At 37.5% G+C, this 21,182-nt stretch overlaps 1 protein-coding gene across 1 annotated transcript; it reads left to right on the top strand.

Annotated features, from left to right (window-relative positions):
• The first annotated feature begins 20,390 nt into the window (after positions 1-20,390).
• Positions 20,391-20,915, top strand: LOC140831381 (uncharacterized). The gene is made up of 2 exons (XM_073195132.1): positions 20,391-20,676; positions 20,761-20,915. The coding sequence occupies exons 1-2, from the start codon at positions 20,391-20,393 to the stop codon at positions 20,913-20,915; spliced, it is 441 nt and encodes a 146-aa protein (XP_073051233.1).
• Positions 20,916-21,182: the final 267 nt, after the last annotated feature.

The following is a 21,182-nucleotide window of genomic DNA, read 5'->3' as shown; positions in this document are numbered from 1 at the left end:
CATTTCTTCTTCATTCATCTTCTTATACCTAAATTTTCAAAAAAATTTGATTTTTTTTTTCAATATTTCATGACAATTTTTAATTAACTTGAAGTTTTTTTGTGTTTTTGCTAGTAAATTTCTGTTTCAACTTTAATATAAATTATTTATATTAAATATTAAATTTATAAATGAAATTATTATTTATGTTAGAAAATTTTTTATGTGTTAGATTATTTTTTTTGTTTTTGTAATTTTATTTATTACGTATTATTAGTTATTATTATTGTTTGTGAAGATATTGTAAAATTAGTTTTTATTAAAAATTATTATGTTGGACCAAGAATTTGGCATATTTTTGTGGATAACATATAATATTAAGACAAAATAATTCAAGATAAATTGATACCGTTAAACAAAACTGATACATTTCTAAACTGAATAAATAACTTTGTAAATATATCTGTTTATCGAATCTCAGTTTACCCTGAATCAGTCTACGTCAGAACACTTAATTGATGTCCACATCAAGCAGTCTGAACAGACTTATCGCAGTAGTGTACAAGTCAAGACTGATCGCAACAGTGTACGAACTGTCAGAAAAGCGTTGACATGGACTAAACAGCCAACAAACACATTTGATTAAACGGATCTATTTCTGAAAGTATAAATAGAGGAGTCTCTGATAAGATTAAATCTTCAACATCCTTCATATACATGAGCAAAACCGAATCAATTCAGCACACTTTAAAAAAATTTATCTGATCATTTAAGGATCATTTCGTGCTAAGTTAATATCATTTTGTATTACATTTGTATAGCTGTAAGGTCCATGAAATTCGATCCACGTAACCTGAATGCATGCAATCTAGGGTTTTATTTTAAAATATGTGTTTAATGATTTTTATGCATTTAATGCATAATTATTGTATGATTAGGGTTTATTTCATGATTATTTTAAAAGTTTCACGCATTAAGATTTCTAGTCGCATTTCACGCTCGAATGAAAAACGGAGACCGGGGATGTGATGGCCTGAGAATCCTTGCTTGTAATTTTGCGGAAAATTAAAAATTTTCTTTTTAAAATAATTAAAACGCCTCATTCATCACTAACCCGATAACAACGTTTAATGTTTAAAAATGTAGCAGCGGAAGAAAAGTAAAGTTGCCAAAAATAATATTTTAAGAATATCCAACAACTTAAAAAAAATGTTTGAGCATCAAAATAAAATGGCACGTGCTGAAACTGAGGTCCTCGGGTGCCACTACTGCCGACCCAAGCTGGCTCACTGGTCCCCGGCTCTGGTCCCCTGCTCATCAGTACCTACAACAATCAAGTCTAGTGAGCCTAAAGACTCAGCATGCATTTAACAGGAAAATACTAAAATTTGCATGGGATAAAATTAACATGTCATGGGCACACTGAAAATAATCTGTACTGAGCAATTATAATACGTGCATAACTGAACTGATAATCATAGTAAAAATATTTGCTCCTTGGAGCCCTGTACTGAAATAACTGGTAAAATTTTCTGCTGAGATTATGTTTTACGCCTGTGGCCACTGCACTAAGCTGAACTTATCGGTAACTGGCTACCGGGGAGTCTGAAACTGATCTGAGCTGGCCGGTCACTGGCGACCGGGTGGTACCAAACTGAACTGAGCGGTCACTGGCGACCGTATAAAGTAATACTCCCACATAGTGAATGAACCACAAACCATATCGCATAAATCTCAAAAATAGTCATTTTCTATTTTCATGCACGTAATATAATTAACTGGCATGATGAAATATCCTGTAAAAATTTTACCAACTGGAATGGATCGTCCCCAGGCTCGCTGCGACCTAAATACGCCATGTAAAATATGCAATAGATTTTTCTTGGATGAATGATGCACTAAAGTTTGAAAATTTTGACAATTACGCTTAACGACTCCGTATTTTAATCATGATTCCGAACCAACACTGGACCGTCATCACGTCATGATTAAAATACGCTAAGCATACTGAAATTATGCTCCTAAAATGATGAGGGTCGAATTCATGTGAAACGGAGGCCAAAACGTGAAACGCTTTTTCGAGAGTCAATTTGGCACGTCGCACCGTAAATTCTCGCACGACCTCAAAAATGATCCGAATGATGAACGGTCGAAAAAATGACCTTCCTAACTCAATGAGGCACTGTCCAGTCCAAGGCCATAGGCTAAAAGCCAACCAAGAACTCAAACGGGCCTTCTGAACGACACATCAACTTGCTGTAAATTTCCAGCAGTTGTGCACTCGCTTGTCTTGTGTTGTTTTCGAGTCTATTGGACATTGGGGCGTGAACCACCGACCAGAGACCCTTACCAACATCCTAAGGAATGATCCAAACCATGGCTAAGGGCTTTTGGCCAGCCACAATTCGAACCATACCAGAACCAACACGAAAGTTCTTACCGAGGGCCCTCATGCGTGCGTGTGTGGTGTGTTGCTTCGATTACTGTCTCGTGTCGTTCCAGTGGCCTTTTGATTGACCATGGCACGATCTAGACATCTAGGGGCATGGTATGAACCGTGGCTAAGGTCCATAGGCCAACCAAGATCCACACCAACCCACAAAACATCTAGGGGCATGGTATGAACCGTGGCTAAGGTCCATAGGCCAACCAAGATCCACACCAACCCACAAAACTCGAAATACATGCTGCTGTCAAAAGAAGGGAAAGCCGAGAGGGGAGGGGCCGTTCTTGTTGTTTGTTTAAAAACCGATGGGCCATGGACCAAGCCACCAAAAAGGCGACTTAGTCACGTCTTAGACATGCTAGGGGAGTGATCCAACCATGGCTATGAGCCCTAGGGCAGCTAGGATCAGATCCCATCCCCTTGACATAAAACCGAAATTCGAAGAGCATAAATGGGCGCATGGAAGTTGCTGTCAAATTCTGAGTTTTCAGCGCTATGGGGGCTGCATGAATGGACAAACACGATCCTAATGCATCCTATTACGTGTCTAGGAGTCGCCTTGGAAGCCTGGAGTCGAGCCATCCACCTGAAACCATCAAAACTCAGAAAGGCGTGAGGTGCACAAGGAAACCGAAAAAAAAAAATCTCCATGTGTTTCTTTTGAAAAAAAAAAATCTGATGTGTGTGTTCGGTTTTTGCACAACAAAATGATCATGTGATGATAAATAAATGATAATAGGACTTGATTGAGGTTTTGAAAGAATCTAGACATGCCTGGTTCGTTTTTGAATGAAAAACGAATTAAATGACGACGACGCGGCACGGAGGAGACGGAGCGCTTTTCCTTCCTTCTTTTCTCTCTTGATGCACACGATTTTCTACCCTAAAGCTCTACTGAAAACTCACGGTTTTTACTCTAAATTGTGATCTGAATTTCGAGAATGGGGAGAGGTGAGGGAGGCTAGGAAGATAATATAGGAGATTGCAATATTGTTGGGATAGGAGAAATCATTTCTATCTTCTAGTTGTGAGATAAAGGGAATGGTTTGATATCAAAATATTTTTGATGGGATAAAGAGGGTGCATAGGGTCGAATATAAGTCTAGGTGCAAGGGAAAAATGGCTTAATTAAATTATTTGGTAGAGATTTAAAAGTTGGGAAAGATATCTATCTAGAAAAGTTTTAAGGAGATAATTAAAGAATGAGTTGCAACAATCAAAATTAAATCTTTCAAAGGGGGAGAGGGCCGATTCTTAACAAGAAAAATGGGATGGAATATTGCTTAATTATCAATATTGAAGATTTAGTATGATAGAATTATCTCCCAAGAAAAGGATAAGGGAAGATAATTAAATAATTGGATTGGCAAAATCCTCAAATTAAATCAATGAAGGGGCCGAAAACTCTAAGATAATGGATGGGAAAAATATTTTCTAAAATCTTGTATTTTAAATCTCTAGTGTTTAATTTACCCAATAAATATATTATGGAATTAAGGATCTGATTATCTAACTTATTTATTATTCTATCTCAACTTAATTAGATAATCCCATAAACTTTATTTTACACTAAAATCACTTATTATTTAGCTTAAATAAATTCTAGTAATATTTCCCAATTATTAAAATTTATCTCTATGCTCCAACTCCGGTCCGGCCTCACTGAATTTACTGAAAAGCTGAAGGTTAAACTACTGCATGAAATAAATAAATTTAAAGAATTTAAATACCCATGCAAATAAAATAAATTATTTTAATTTAAATGCTAGGACTTATGCATGGCTTATACGTAGTCTAAGTTACGGGCTCTACAGGGGATTATCAGGAAAAATATATTTATTGGATGATTAATTTTTATTAATTAATATGAAGTGTTTTTAAGGACGTTTTCGAAAATTGGGCTTTGCTGGGTATTTTTACTCATCGGGTCATATTTTTAGTCGGTACACAAATTTATCGACCCGGAGGACTTTTCGAGGGCTTAGACAATATTTTCAAAAACCTACATAAACAAAATATTTTTTGGGGGTGTTATTGAAGTTGTTGAGTTTGTTTTAATACTTAATAGGCTCAAAACCTTTTTAATCATTTTAAAGTTCAATTAAGAGCCCATTAGTGCTTTGTTTATTATTTATACACTACACTACACTAAACCTAAACCTAATAAAACCCTAGCAACCGTTCCTCACCCTCCACCAACAGCCTCCACGTGAGTTTTCAGCAGCAAATCAGCAGCCCTTCAGTTTTCAAAGAAAGCTCTCTTCCCGCCCCTCCGGTTCACGTCCCGTGCGTAGTTCTTCGAGTTTTTGATCACCTTATCGCTAAGACACGACATGTATCTATTTTCTCATCATTTACACCATGTTATATGTTTTTGTTTATATTTTTGCACGAAATTTCTTTGGTCCCTCCTATAGCATCGTTTTTGTAAAGGTTTTGACACGTATATGCGTAAATCTTCTGTGCAACTAACGTTTTCATGTATTCGCGTGAGAGGCTGCCCAGTTATTGACGCTAAGGGGCTATTCTTGGTGGTAAAGTGCTGTCATAAGGCTGGAGTCGAGTGAGAAGTCCAGAATTTGTTGAGGGCCAAGCGTTTGTCTTGTTTTAAGATAGATAGGTGGGTTGTGAGCGAGCCGACTGTGCAAGGGCCATCCCTAGCCATGAACCAGACCATGGTGGGTTGAATTCATGGTCCAAGATGGCTCGAACATGGCTGGAGCTGGTCACGAAGCCGACCGATCGAAGGGTGGTTGTTGGGGCGTTCGTGGGGCTGCAAGTTATGGTTAGTTGAGTCCAGTAGGGTTTGTTCTTGGTCCTAGGTGGTCTGGTTTGGGTCTGATCAGGGCTGATATCGAGCTAGGGCCGAGAATTGGTAGCTAGTGTTTTCGAGTTTTTGTTGCTGGAAAATTCAGTAAGTTGCAGTAGATATCGAGCTACGGCCGAGAATTGGTAGCTAGTGTTTTCGAGTTTTTGTTTCTGGAAAATTCAGTAAGAGGTTTTGAGGGCCTTCGGTGACTCAAATTAGAGGGTCTTAGGAATGAATTTATGATTTTAAGTTTGGAAAGATTTGGTTGATTTCGGGTTAATTCTGATTAAAACGGGGACCTCAGTCCAAGTTCTAAAACGAATCGATTAAGTTTTGAAACATGCTCAAGTTTACGTCTAAGAAATGCTTTTAAATATGTTTTGAGGTGTTTTAAGGAGTTTGGTAAGTTTCGGGTCGAAATTTTGAGGTTCAGGGTAAAATGGTCATTTTAGGTTTCAAGAGACAAAATGATCATTTTGCACCCGGGTTGAGGTTTTAGTCCTGGCATTGTCCTGGGCACGATTTGTCATGTTTTTAATGCTTATGTATCATGTTTATGTTTTTTTTTACGTAATTATGAAAAATACGTTACATGCTTGATTAAAAGAAAAATTTATGTATATGCATGATTTCTATAAATGATTAATATGATTAAATGTTTTGAAGGATGAGAGTTGGTTGTGATTAATACGATGATATGTAAGGCCAAGGCTCAGTGGATGGGTAGTACTGTAAGGTCCAGAAAATTCGATCTACGTAACCTGAATGCATGCAATCTAAGGTTATTTAAAATATTTGTTTAATGATTTTTATGCGTTTAATGCATGGATATTGCATGAGTAGGGTTCATTTCATGATTATGTTAAAGTTTCACTCATTAGGGTTTTAAGTTGCATTTCGCATTCGATCGAGGAACGGAGACCGGCGATTATCAGGAATAATAATTTTTACTAGATGATTACTTTTAATTATTCATTATCAAGTGTTTTTAAGGGTTTTTTCGAAAATTGGGCTTTGGTGGGTATTTTTACTCGCTGGTTCATATTTTTAATCGGTACGTAAATTTTATCAAATCGAGGAACTTTTTGAGGGCTCGGACAATATTTTTAAAAATGTACCTAAATGAAATATTTTTCGAGAGTGTTATTGGGCTTGATGGGCTTGTTCTAATGCTTAATTGGCTCAAAACCTTTTTTAATCATTTTAAAAAAAATTAGATTAAGCCCATTAGTGCATGTTTTATTTATTTAAACCTACCCTAGAAAACCCTAACCCTATTCCATCATAGTGGCCGCCCTTCCCTCTCCATCAGCAGCCTCCCCCTCGCAAAAACAGCAGCCTTTCTCAAAAACTCTCAAGTTTCAAGAAATTTTCCCTCCCTGCTCCTCCTGTGCTTCTCCGACGCGCGTTTCTTTGGGTTTTTGAACATCTACGCATCAAGGCACGCCATGTATCTTTATTTATGCTTCATTCATGCTATATAATTGAAGTTATGCGTGCCATGGTCGAAGGTTTCATAGTTCTTGCATGTTTAAAATTTTATGGCTTCAGTTGTCATGATATTTGCATATATTCTTTCACAACTCACGTTTTCTGTTGACATGTTTCAAGGGGCTACAGAGCAAGGGTCCTAGGAGGCTGTACATGCCGAGGAGTACGTTGTCATAAGGCTGGAGTCGAGGGTAGGCGTGCCGTGCTAAGATCCGATAGGTGTGTTTTTGAGATATTGTCTCGGATTTGAGTAGATCGATAGATTGGGTGAAGCCGGTGGCGTGAGGGGCTGTTACTGGTGGGTATGAGACAAGGCCTAGAGTGGCTCGCACGCTGCTGGTCTTGTCTTTAGAGCCGCTTGGGGTTGTAGAGTAGAGGTTGACCGCGGGTGGTACTTCTTTGGTGACTAGCTAGCGTAGGGATGTAGAAGCTTGCATGGGGCTGTGGCCGTGAGTCAAGTAGGTCCAGTAGGTTCCTAAGGTGGGCTAGGAGGGGCTGGTGCATGGCTGGTCCCGTTGGGTGTAGGCTAGGATCGAAAATATAGAAGGTGGCGTCTAGGGTTTCGAGTAGTAACTTGCAGATTTTTCCAGCAAGGGTTTGGGGGTCACACGGGGTCTGGAATTGTTGATTTAGGGGCTGGTCTAGTATAACTAACTCATGAATTGAGTTGGGAACAATTTGATTAAGTTTCGGGTTGATTAGGGTTAAAACCGGGACCCCGGTCCAAGTTTTAAAACGAATCGATTAAGTTTTGAATCAGGCTCGAGTTTACGTCTAATAAATAATTTTAATTATGTTTTGAGGTGTTTTAAGGAGTTTGATAAGCTTCAGGTCGAAATGTTGAGGTCCAGGGGTAAAACAATCATTTTGGGTTTCCAGGGGCAAAATGGTCATTTTGCACCCGAGTCGAGATTTTTGTCCTGGCAGCGCCCTGAACACCAATTTATCATGTTTTTAAATGTTTATGTAACACGCTATGATTTTTTTCTTAATTATGAAAATACGTTGTATGATTGGTTTCAAGGAAAAATTACGTATATGCATTATTTTATTAAGTGATGGTGTAATGTCCCGTAACTTTGAAGGTCCACGTAAACCACATGCATGCAAGTTATTAATTTTTTTTTGTTTTTTATTAAATTATTTTAATGCATTAAATGCATTTTTATTTCATTAATTTGTGTTTTAATTCAAGGTTTATTTAAAGTTTCATGCATTAAAATTCTAAGTTGCATTTCGCGTTCGAACAGGAACGTATTTTTAATTATTTATTATGAGGTGTTTTAAATATGATTTTTGAAAATGGGCCTTGGTTGGGTATTTTTACCTGCCGGTTATATTTTTAATCGATACACAATTTTTTATGATTCGAAGGATTTTTTGAGGGTTCGGGCAATATTTTCTAAAAGATATCAAAACAAAATATTTTTCGAGAGTGTTATTGGGCTTGTTGGGTTGTTTTATTGCGTAATGGGCTCAAAAACTTTTTAATTTTAATTGAGGCTTATTAGTGCACATTTTAATTAACTTAAACTACACTTAAACTAAACCTAAACCTAATTAACACTTAGAGGCCTCCCACCCCTTTATTCAGCAGCCCCCTCCAGGTGAAAGGAGCAGCTTTTCACCCTCCCTACAGCAGAACACTTTGGCCATTGAAAGTTCCTTCAAGAAAGCTTCTCTCCGCCTCTCCATTTCACGTCCCACGCTCGTATCTTCAAGCTTTTGAGCACGTAAATGTTAAGGAATGTCATGTATCTATTTTCTCATCATTTACACCATGTTATATGCTGTTGTATATGTTTTTGCATGAAATTTTCGTTGGTCCATTGTATGGCATCATTTTTGCAAAGATTTTGACATGAACATGCATTTTTCTTGTGTACAACTCGCATTTTTCATATCCTTGTTCAAGGGGCTGCCGAATTTGAGTGCTAGGGTGCTGATAATGTCGAGAAAGAAGATGGTTAAGAGCTGGAGTCGAAACTTTATGGGTTTAGGTGAGGGCCGATCGGTACTTGGTGTAGGTTGGCTCGGTTTTGGCAAGATCGAAGGCTTTGGTGTGTGCCGCCTTTCATGGCTCGATTTCTAGCCAAGAAGTTGACCCTATTGAGTCCGCGACAGGGCTGGGAGAGGGCCATGCACAGCTGGTCAATGTCTAGGAATTGGTCGGACGGCTAAGTTAATGTGTGGCTCGGTTGTCTTATGCGGTGTGGGTTTGTGGGTATCGCAAGGGGCTGGTGTTTTGGGTAGTAGTGTAACGTCCCGAAAATTTGAAAGTCCACGGGAACCACATGCATGCAACTTATTAAATATCTTTGGTATTTTATTTAATTATTTTAAAGCAGTAAATACATGTTTATTTCATTAATTATGTGTTTAATTATTTTTATATATTTTATACATAATACATGCATGATAGAATTTAATTCATGAAATTAATGCATTAGGATTTCTAGATGCATTTCACGTTCGATTGAGGATCGGAGACGAGATAATTTTCAAGAAAATTATTTTATTGCATGATTTTTTTTATAAATTAATTTAAAACTTTTTTAAGTGCATTTTTCAAAAATGAGAAATTTTGGGTATTTTCACCCGCAATATTTTAATTTTTAACATATAGCAAATTTTATTGAATCGGGCGACTTTCTGAGAGTTCGGCTAATATTTTCAAGATCTTTTCAACCCAAAATATTTTTGGGAGTGTGTTTGAATTTAACGGGTCAACTTTCAGGCTCACCGGGCTTAAATATCCTTTTAAACCTTTAATTATCAAGGTTAGAACCCATTAACCTTTTTAATTGCAATCTCATTAAGCCTAATTAAATCCCTTAACCTCCCGTAAGCCCCCACAGCTGATATACGTACCTCTCCATTCAGATTCTCTCCCCATTCAGCATTTCCCACCCTCGGTTTCAGAGCTCCACAATTGAAGGCGTCGTTCTCTCTTGTTTTGCAAAAGAAAAGCTTCAACCGTGTCTCCCTTTGCATCAGTTCTTATTTTTCAATCATCAAGGCACGCTCCGTATCCTTATTTCTGCATCATTTACGTCTTATACATACTGTGATGTGTTATATGTGTGTGTATATCTCTCACTACAAGAAATTCATGTATCAACAACACACATACGACAACGGTTTTAGTGAAAACCGTTGTCGCATGGCTTTTTTTAAAGCAAAAGACAACGATTTTACAAAAACCGTTGTCTTTTGGCACTAAAACCGTTGTCGCATGGCTTTTTTTAAAGCAAAAGACAACGATTTTACAAAAACCGTTGTCTTTTGGGGGTCAAAGACACGGCTCTAGGGTCAATAACAATGGTTCTATAAAACCGTTGTCTTTGAGCATTTACGACAACTGTGCGTGTTTTTTTAAGCAAAAGACCATCGATTAAAGTGTTTTTTCGATAAACAACAACGGATTTTGGTTGATGTTGCTATATTTAGCGACGTTTTTATATAATGGCGACGGTTTTAAAAACAACCGTCGCTAAAATTAGCGACGGTTACACGGTAGAACTGTCGCCTGCTTAAATATAGCGACGGTTTCCCTAACACCGTCGCTATATTTAGCGACGGTTTTAGCTTAAACAGTCGCTAATATAGCGACGGTTACACAAATCTGTCGCAATATTTTAAAATTGAAAATAAACGCCATAATTAACGATGGTTTTCAGTACAACCGTCGCTAAGAGCGACGGTTATTCCTATAACCGTCGCAAACTTTCTTTAAATACCGGCTCTTCCGCTCTATTTTTTCCACACACTTCACAACACTTAAAATTTTTCTCTCTTACACAATTTTAATACTTTACAACACTTAAAATTTTTTCTTCTTACACGATTTAATTTTGATTTAGGGTAAATTTTTTCCTTTTAATTTTTGATAACTTTTTAAGTGTTTGTTAATATCATGAATATTGTTAGCCTATTCCAATTGTAATTTTTTTTAGATTTATTAAATTATTAAAAGTAATTTTTTATTTTATTTTCCTGAAACTATTAGTGACGGAAATCATGATCTAACCTTCGCTAATATTAGCGACGAAAATCATAACCGTCGCTAAAAGTAGCGAAGGAAATCACAAACTAACCGTCGCTAAATATGTAGGCGACGGTTTGTCAAAAATCGTCGCAAATTGCAGCTACAACAACGGAAAAAAAACCGTTGTCTTTCAGCACACCCTTTAACCACAGGGGCTTTAACAACAGCTTTAAAATACCTACGACAACGGTGTAGTGTCGATCCAGCCATACCAGGGAAGGTTTCGTTTGTTCTTGTCAAATACATGTATTCTTTGTTTTCCAATCACGTTTTAATGTACCGTGCAAGGGGCTGCGGGGTTTTTGTTGCAAGGGAGTTTAAAATATCAAGAATTAAAGGGATTAAGGGTTGGAGGCTAGCCTTGGTCGAGTAAGGCTCATTGTGTGCATAGGACGATGGGTTTGGGGAGTACTTCCTTGGAGACTTGCGGCTGTTGGTATATTCTAGATTGCATAGGGCTGTAACCGTGATCCTTGTACTGTCCAGTAGGGTCTAGTAAGAAGTTAGAGGTGAACCATGGATGTGTGGTTGAGAGAGGAGCTCGATCATTGGAAGGGTAACTCGATCGTGTGTATAGAGGAGATTCGATGCTCTTCTGTAAATGGCTTCGTGCAGCAGCAAGAGCGTTGGTTTGGCTTGGTTTAGGAGGTCCTTAGAGCCTTAAGAATGAGATTAAATGGCTGGACAAGTTGTGGGATTAGAGGGGACCGAAAGGTTAGGGGATTGGGGGCCATATGTTGCAAGTTGAGTATCTGCTCGCCAACTAATCGATCTAGAGGTTTCGGTTGATCAAACGTACGCTATCCCGGAACCGGAGACCTTAGGCAAGAAAATTTATATCACATCATCGGTATAAACCATATCTCTATATTTAGAATACTTCTTTGAGTAAGATCTTATATCATCTATTCCAAGAGCATTTTAAGCTCGATTCCGTTTCAACAACTCTTTCTTTTTCTTTCCAAACCACCGAGGTTTTGAAGATAAAAATCCTTTATTAGCCCATAAAATAACCTATGACTGAGCTCAATTTGATTATTCTTTGTCACTAAAAAAGGCGTTACAGTTCCTAATAAATAGAGTGCTTAATGAACAAAAGAAGGGATTGTTATAAACGACATACTAAGCAGAAGCGCGTAGACTCAAAAGAATATCAGCCAAGATTTTTGGGACAATATTATAGTATTAGGGACCTTTTAGTATTTTAAGATATGATAAAAATTTGAGAAAAATTTGATTAAGTTTCGAGCCGATTCGGGTTAAAATCGGGACCCCGGTCCAAGTTTTCGAACGAACCGGGTAAGTTGTGATTTTGGCTCGAGTTTACGCCTAGGAATACTTATAAAAAAATTTTGGGACATTTTAAGGAGTTCGGTAAGCTTCAAATCAATTTTAGTGGTCCAAGATTGAAAAGATAATTTATGGGTTTCCAGGGGCAAAATGGTCATTTTGCACCCGGGGTGAGAGTTTGATCCTGGCAGCATCCTGAGCACAAATATATGATATTTTAAATGTTTATGCATTAATTTTTTATGATTTTTACGCAATTATGATAAATACGTTGCATGCTTGTTTAAAAGGAAAAGTTACGCATATGCACGTTTTTATTAAATGATGATATTTTTGAAGGATGTAAATTGGTTGTGACTGACGATGTATATGTATACGATGACATGAGATATGATGAGATGAGGCCCGGGCTCAGTGGGCGGGTAATGCTATCGCTGATGTCCCCCGCCGCTGGGTACCACGGTTTTTTTATAGATGGATCCATCGATAGAGCTGATACGATAGATCTGATACGAAAGTCACAACTAATGAACTGAATTCAATTAAAAGAAAATGTTTAAGTTTATGATGACACGATGAGCTGTTATGACACGTATATGATAATATGAGATGACATGTTATGAGATGACATGAATTGACACGACATGATTTTATACGACACGTTTACGTTGTGCTTTTAAGTTCATGAAAAATATCTTGAGTATAATATTTTTCACTGCTGTGTACTATGTATATGTACTTGTTATTAACAGTACAGGGGTGTTGAGTCTTTAGACTCACTAGGCGTGTGTGATGCAGGTGAGCTTGTTATTGAGAGGACTGGAGGTGCTGAACACTAAGTAGACAGACTTGGTGGGGTGACACGACCCGAGGACCACATGTTTTCCGCATTTTGTTTTTATGAGATTTGAGATGATATTAACATTTTTATACGTTGGTTTTGATACGCTGATGATTTTCACAATTTTTACTCGTTTATGTTTACGCACTATTTTTATTGTCAAATACTTAAGATCATTTTTAAATGTTATTTCGAAAATGCGAGTTTTATTTTAGAAAATATTTTCGCATTTTTAAACTTAGTAGATAGTAGATGTTTCAAGTAGGGTCAGTTATGGTCGGTCCAGGGGAGTCTCTTGGGTTCAAACATGGTCCCAATATAGCTGGTTAGGTGCTGTTCCGCGTGGTTTTGAGATAGGATCAAAAGTATAGAACATTTGGTGCACTAGGGTCTTGAGTTAGCTCGTGCAGTAAAATAACAGCAACGTTTCGGGGTTGTTTCATGGGTTATAACTAGGCTAGAATAAGTGCTTTTTAGCCTGGACATGTAGGTTTAAGTCATATTTCAAGTTGGGAAAAGTTTGGTTGAAATTTGGGTTGATTCGGTTTAAAACCGGGACTCCGATCCAAGTTTTAAAATGAATCGATTAAGTTTTGAAACGGACTCCCGTTTACGTATAAGAAATGCTTATAAATATGTTTTCAGGTGTTTTAAGGAGTTTTCTAAGCTCTGGGTCGAAATTGTGAGGTCCGGGAGTAAAGCTGTCATTTTGGGTTTCCAGGAGCAAAATGGTCATTTTGCACTTGGGGTGAGTTTTTAGTCCTGACAGCGCCCTGAGCACAAATTTATGATGCTTTTAAATGTTTATACATCATAAATATGATTTTTATGAAATTATGAAAATTACGTTGCATGCTTGATTTTAAGAAAATTTACGCATGTGCATTATTTTGATAAGTGATGAAAATGATGATGTTTTGAAGGATGAGAATTAGTTGTGACTAACGATGTATATGTAAATGCTTAAGATGTATATGTAAATGCTGATGATGAGGCCTAGGCACAGTGGATGGGTAAAATTGTCACTGATGTCTGACAGCCGCCGGGTATCACAGTTTTATGTAGATGGATCTATCGTATAATGATGAACGATGTTACGATAGTCACAACTAATGAACTGAATTCAATTAAAGGAAATGTATAAATATATGATGATACGATGAGCTGTTTTGACATGTTATGATTTCATATGACACGTTCACGTTTATGTTTTTAAGTTCATGAAAAATATGTTGATTACAGTATTTTTCACTGTTGTGTGCCATGTATATGTACTTGCTATTAACGGTATATATGTGTTAGTCTTTAGATTCACTAGGTGTGAATGATGCAGGTGAGCATTTTGATCAGGAGATTGGATGTAATGCCCGAATTTTAAAAAAAAAGTTACTATTCACGGGTACTGTTCATCGGGTTACTATTCAAGCGCTGCGGCGCTAGAAAGTGGCGCTTAGGCGCTAGTTTTGCGAAGGATTGGCGCTGAGGCGCTAAAAAGTGGCGCTGTGGCACTACAAACGCGAAAAATCATTATTTGAGTCACTTTTCACCCTCACCTATCATTTCCCTTCTTTTCCATCGAACCCTCATCTATTTCCTCTCCATTTTCAAACTTCTTTCTAATATTAAGGGAGATTTGCTCAAGAAAATTGTAAAATGAAGGTAGATTTGTGATCCTCTCGTCACGGGCTTCACAAGGATGTAAGTTTTTCTGATTTTTGTTAAAGTTTGGAAATGGGTTGAAGTTTAGAATTGATATTTGAGATATTAAGATGTTGAAGATATTGTATTTGAGTTGGTTTGAATTTAAAATGGATATGAGCATGGTTTCTTGTTTATGTGCAAAGAACGGTTTTTAAACCTTCTGTATTTCAAGCATACGGGATAGTTGTGTTTGGATTTTGGAGTTATGTTCTTCATCAAACTTGTATACAATCGAGTTAGCTTCAATTTGGTTCAAGAATCACTCAGTTCCATGAAAAAATGAAAGAGATATGATATATTTACTAAAGCTGGTCTAAATCCCGAGTTTGTGTATATGCCTTCTGTTTATTCGAATTCTGGTATTAATTGGTTGCGATTCTGGATTTGGTGTTCAAATAAAAGTTATAGAGCATTGTATTGTCTTCTCAATGATATAAAATGGACTTAATTCCATTGAGTATTGAGGGAGTTATGCTCGAAATACTAAAATGTGTCAGATTGGTACGGATGCAGAATTTCGAAAATTATGTTGTATGTTTCAGATTATGAACGGCTGAGTAAATGACTTTATTTGACAAAAGTTTATGAAGAAGAATTGTTGGGCTTTGAGTTTTCTAGTATATCCGATTTGCAGATCTTGATTCGAAGAAGTATTGAATTAATTATGAATTTTGTACAGAAATTGCTCTGTTTTGATAAATGATCCGAGTTCTTGAGTTATAGTAGAATTCAGAGGTTCAAGACTTCTCAACTACACATTTCGATCTTCTTTTGATAATATTTGAAAGGTATGTTACGGTCGGTAATATACGAGGTAAAAGTATCATTTTTATTTTAAATTGAAAATTCGATGGCTTGATGAATTATTTGTGATTTGTTGATTATTGATCTTTTGAGATGAGCTTATTATGATACTGACTTGATGAGATTGAAATGCATCATTGCATTGCATATTGAGCCACTTTTTGATTCAGATTTGATATGGCGGAGGTCGCCTTGATTTATTGATTTGTTGGACGTATGGGAGCTATAGTTGAGTTGGCATAGTGTATGCGGAGGTCGCTGCTATGGCCTGAACACTCTCTGTAGGCGCACCATAGTCTTGGGATTGTAGAACACAGCACCCCACCCCGAGCAGATGAGTCGGTGGCTGTTGCTGGCTGATTCTATTCCCTTGGTTATCCTATGACCAGATGATTCACTTGATCTTGAGATTTATTGATAGCCCATAGCTTCTGATCATGCATTGCATTATATTACATCTTTATGAGTTTATATGAATTTTGTGAAATTTTAATTCTCATATGTTATTGATTGTATCATACTGGGTTTATATTCACCGGCACATCGGCTACCTCTTGTTTTCATGTGCTTGACGGTAGGTGAGGCGAGGCTTGGGATGCCAGAGTCCAGTTCCAGGCGAGGAGATACGAGTTAGAGTGAGATTCTCGGGTCTTAGGAGCTATTTGATGATGTTTGGATTACTTGGGTTCACTACTTTATTTTGACATGTTAAAATTTATATTTCAAACATTTGTAACCTTTAAATTATTTTGACGATGTTTATGTGAATTTGTGAACCACAAATTATGTATTTACTAAATCGTTGGGTTTGGTATATTTATAGTTATTAATATTAGATGTCGGACCCGGGGCCCCACATTAGGTGGTATCAGAGCGTAAGATATTTGGGAACAAGATAGATTGAGTCAATTTGAATTGCTTTCATGTGATATTTTTGCAAGCATTTTCATTGTGCTATTATGTGAAATACCTGTTTATAATTGAGATATTATATTGTTGAGCTTTATTCGAGATTTTTGAGATTGTTGAGTCTCAAGAGCTAGAGATTATTGATACAAGATTGAGATGATTATGATATTGTGATTTTATATGTGTTTGATCTATTTTATATCAGACATGGCTACTCGAGGTAGAGTTCGTGGTAGACGTAGACAGGACATACTAGTGGCGCAAGATCAGGACAGTGCTACTCATACTCAGATGGATATAACTCCGACTCCGATGGAGATACTGTTAGCCAGATTTCAGTCCTTGCACCCACCGATGTTGAAGGGTACCGAGAATGCATTAGAGTGTGAGAACTGGTTGGAGAATATGGATCAATTTTTTGAATCTCTTGAGTATCCAGATGATTGTAGAATCAAATTAGGTGTTCATAAGTTATTGGATGTTGCTAAGAGTTGGTGGATAATGACCAAGAAAGCTTTAGAGGGTCGAGGTACGATTGTTACCTGGGATATTTTTAAATTTGAATTTTATCAGCATTTCTTTCCTACCTCTTACAGAAAAGAGAGGGGAGCCGAGTTTGCAAATCTAAAGCAGGGAAATCTGAATATTGAGGACTATGTTGTTAAGTTCTCGAATTTACTGAGATTTGCTCCTCATGTAGCATCCAATGAATAAGCTAAGTCCGATCACTTCATAAATGGTCTTAACCCTGATATCTTTACCCTGGTTAATACCGTAAGGCCTAACACTTTTGCTGAGGCTCTTGATCGAGCCAAGGGAGCTGAAACTGGAATCATTAGGCAGAGAGGTTCTCAATATTCACAAAGACCCCAACAGCCACAGTTCCGACAGCAGTTCAGACAGGGTAATACTGGCGGTAACAGTGGCAACATAAGAGAGCAGTTTAATGCTAGAGGCAAACAATTTAAGAGGCATGGCAGTAATTTTTCGAGTTCTAGTGGATCAAGACAGTCTGGTTCAGTTCAGAGCACTGGTTATTCAGGCCCGACTTGTGGTCATTGTGGTGGTAGACATTATACCGATCATTGTGGAGGAGTCTCGGGAGCTTGCCACTTGTGTAACCAAGTGGGATATTATGCTCGAGTGTGTCCTAATCGTGGCAGTGATATATCTCAGAGTGGGGGATCATCGAGACAAACACCTCACCAGAATCATTAGACCCCTGCAGTTCATTCCTATCAGCAGTCAAATCGGTCATATCAGAACAAAAAGAGTGGTGACCACAGGGTAAGACAGCCACCTAGACAACATGCTCGAGTTTTTGCACTCACAGAGGATGAGGCACATAATGCTCCAGATAATGTCATTGCAGGTAATTGTTTTCTCTCAGGTTATCCTGCTTATGTTTTGATGGATACTGGTGCATCACATACTTTCATAGCTGAGCACTTTGTCACATTGCATTCATTGCATTCTATGTCATTATCATCTACATTATGTATTTATACTCCACTGGGCAAAGTGATGAGGTCAGCTGAAATGATAAATGGTTGTGAATTTCGTTATGAGGATAATGTTATTGAGCTTGATTGTATTGTATTGGAGATATCTGATTTTGACTGCATAGTTGGCATTGACATGTTGACAAGATACAGGGCTAGTGTAGATTGTTTTCAGAAGGTTGTTAAGTTTAGACCTAATATGACAGATCAGTGGACGTTCTATGGTAAGGGTTCTCGAGCTAAGATTCCTTTGATATATGTTTTGTCCATGACTCGTTTGTTGCAGAAAGGAGCCGAATGTTTCTTGGTTTATAAAATTGATATTTCAAGGTTAGTACCTAAATTGGCAGATATTCCAATTGTTAGTGAATTTTCAGATGTATTTCCAGATGAGATTCCAGGATTTCCTCCGGTCCGAGAGATTTATTTCAACATTGAGTTGATGCCAGGTACACAACCTATTTCTAGAGCTCCTTATAGGATGGCGCCAATTGAACTGAAGGAACTAAAGGAACAACTTGAGGATCTATTGGCTAAAGGGTATATAAGACCAAGTGTTTCACCTTGGGTTGCTCCGATTTTATTTGTAAAGAAGAAAGACGGGTCTATGAGACTTTGTGTCGATTATATTTGTAAAGAAGAAAGACGGGTCTATAGACAGTTGAATAAAGCCACAGTAAAGAATAAGTATCCTTTACCAAGGATTGATGATCTCTTTGACCAGCTGCAGGGTTCTTCAGTATATTCTAAGATTGATTTAAGATCCGGATATCATCAGTTAAGAGTTAGAGAGGCAGATGTGCCTAAGACCGCTTTTCGTACCAGGTATGGGTATTTTGAATTTTTGGTTATGCCTTTTGGGTGACCAATGCACCTGCGGTATTTATTGATTTGATGAATCGTGTGTTTCAACGGTATATAGATCAATTTGTTGTGATCTTCATTGATGATATTCTTATTTATTCAAAATCTGAAATTGAGCATGCCGAGCACTTGAGAGCTGTTTTGCAAATTTTGGGAACTGAAAATTTGTATGCTAAATTATCGAAATGCGAGTTTTGGTTGGATAGAGTGGTTTTCCTTGGAAATGTGATTTCGAGTGCTGGTATATCAGTTGATCCGAGTAAAGTTGAGGCAGTCATCAATTGGTCTAGACCGACATCTGTTCCTGAGGTGCGTAGTTTTAAGGGTTTGGCAGGATATTATCGCAGATTTATTGAAGGATTTTCACAGATTGCGAGGCCAATTACCCAGCTGACACAAAAGAATGCACCATTTATTTGGTCACAGGCATGTGAGGATAGTTTTGTTGAACTTAAGCAGAGATTGACTAGTGCTCCAATTTTGACTATTCCATTAGGTGTAGGAGGATTTACAGTGCACACTGATGCTTCACGTCAAAGATTGGGTTGTGTATTAATGCAGCATGGCCGTGTGGTTGCCTATGCTTCAAGAAAGTTGAAGCCACATGAGTCTAGATACCCAGTGCATGACTTGGAACTAGCAGCAGTGGTTTTCGCCTTAAAGATTTGGCGTCACTACTTGTATGGTGAGAAATTTGAGATATTTACTGATCATAAGAGTTTGAAATACCTCTTTTCACAAGCAGAGTTGAACATGAGACAGAGACGTTGGTTAGACTTGTTGAAAGACTATGATTGCGAGATAAAATATTATCCACGCAAGTCGAATGCAGCAGCCGATGCTTTGAGCAGAAAAGTATGTAATATGTCCTTGATCACTAGCAGTGTATCTGATTTATAGAAGAATGTTGTCTTTCTGGTTTGGATTTTGTGGTAGATACTCAACCTGTAAGAGTATTTATGATTTAGGCAGAGCCCGAGTTGTTTGTCAAAATTAGAGAGGCCCAAAAGTTAGATCAAAGCATTCAGAAATTAGTTGAATTTGTCAAATCAGGACATCAATCAGAATTTCAGGTCAATAATGATGGTATTTTGTTTGTGAATGATCGTATTGTAGTTCCTAATATTTCAGAGTTGAGGATACAGATTTTGCGTGATGCTCATTGCAGTAAATTCAGTGTACACCCTGGAAGTAAAAAGATGTACAATGATTTGAAGAAAAAAATTTGGTAGAAAAGAATGAAATCTGACATAGCAGAATTTGTATCTTGTTGTTTAAATTGTCAACAAGTGAAAGTAGAAAGAAAGCGACCAGGAGGTCTTTTGCATAGCCTTAAAGTTCCAGAATGGAAGTGGGATCATATCACTATGGACTTTGTCACGAAATTGCCGAGGTCGTCGAGGGGTTGTGATACAATTTGGGTGATCGTTGACAGATTAACCAAGTTTTCGTGTTTCATTCCTTATCAGATGACATATAGGCATGATCAGATGGCCAAATTGTACATCAGAGAAGTTTTGAGATTGCATGGTGTGCCTAAGTCAATTGTATCAGATCGTGATCCCAGATTTTCTTCTCATTTTTGGCAGAGTTTACAAGAGGCCCTTGGTACTCGTTTTCATTTGAGTACATCATATCATCCTCAGACGGACAGACAGTCAGAACGTACTATTCAGACATTAGAGGATATGCTGAGAGCTGTAGTGATGGATTTTGGTATTGGTTGGCAGGATTCGTTACCACTTGTCGAGTTTTCTTATAACAATATTTACCAAGTGAGCATTGGAATGTCACCATTTGAAGCACTATATGGAAGGAAGTGTCGATCTCCTCTGTATTGGGACGATTTATCTGAAGCACCAACTGTAGGACCTGATATGATAAGAGATATGACAGAGAAGATGAAATTGATTCAGAGTCGTATGAGAGTTGCTCAGAATAGGCAGGCTAAGTATGCGAACATCAGGAGACGACCGTTGATTTTTGAGAAAGGTGACAGAGTTTTTCTAAAAATATCTCCTTTCCGTGGTAAAGTTAGATTTGGAAAGAAATGTAAATTATCACCGAGATTCATAGGTCCGTATGAGATTTTGGAACGTGTTGGTGATTTGGCTTATAGATTAGCTCTTCCGCCTGCATTATCAGGTGTTCATGATGTTTTTCATGTGTCTATGTTGAGGAAATATCATCCAGATCCTTCTCATGTACTTCCATCAGACGAGGTTGAGTGAGATCAGACTTTGAGCTATATTGAGAGACCGATTCAGATTTTAGACAGAAAAGATAAGCAACTCAGAAATAAATTGATATCGTTGATTAAAGTATAGTGGAATAGACATGGTGTCGAGGAAGCAACTTGGGAATTAGAAGACAAAATGAGACAAAAATATCCAGAGTTATTCAAATGAAGTATGCTTCTATTCTCGGTCTTATTTTCAATGTTGTTCATTATATCGTAGAGTTGAAATTGATGATTTGATTTCGAGGACGAAATCTAT

This window comes from Primulina eburnea, chromosome 5 (assembly GCF_022965805.1).
Source record: "Primulina eburnea isolate SZY01 chromosome 5, ASM2296580v1, whole genome shotgun sequence".
In the NCBI taxonomy this organism is placed as follows: Eukaryota; Viridiplantae; Streptophyta; class Magnoliopsida; order Lamiales; family Gesneriaceae; genus Primulina; species Primulina eburnea.
This window is presented reverse-complemented; position numbering and strand designations above follow the sequence as displayed.

What these genes read in the sequence shown, in the direction of transcription:
- LOC140831381 (XM_073195132.1), top strand. Translation starts at nt 20,391, where the DNA reads ATGGATTTTGGTATTGGTTGGCAGGATTCGTTACCACTTGTCGAGTTT. An exon ending in ACCGTTGATTTTTGAGAAAG is followed by an intron (nt 20,677 to 20,760) that starts GTGACAGAGTTT and finishes CGAGATTCATAG; the next exon opens with GTCCGTATGAGATTTTGGAA.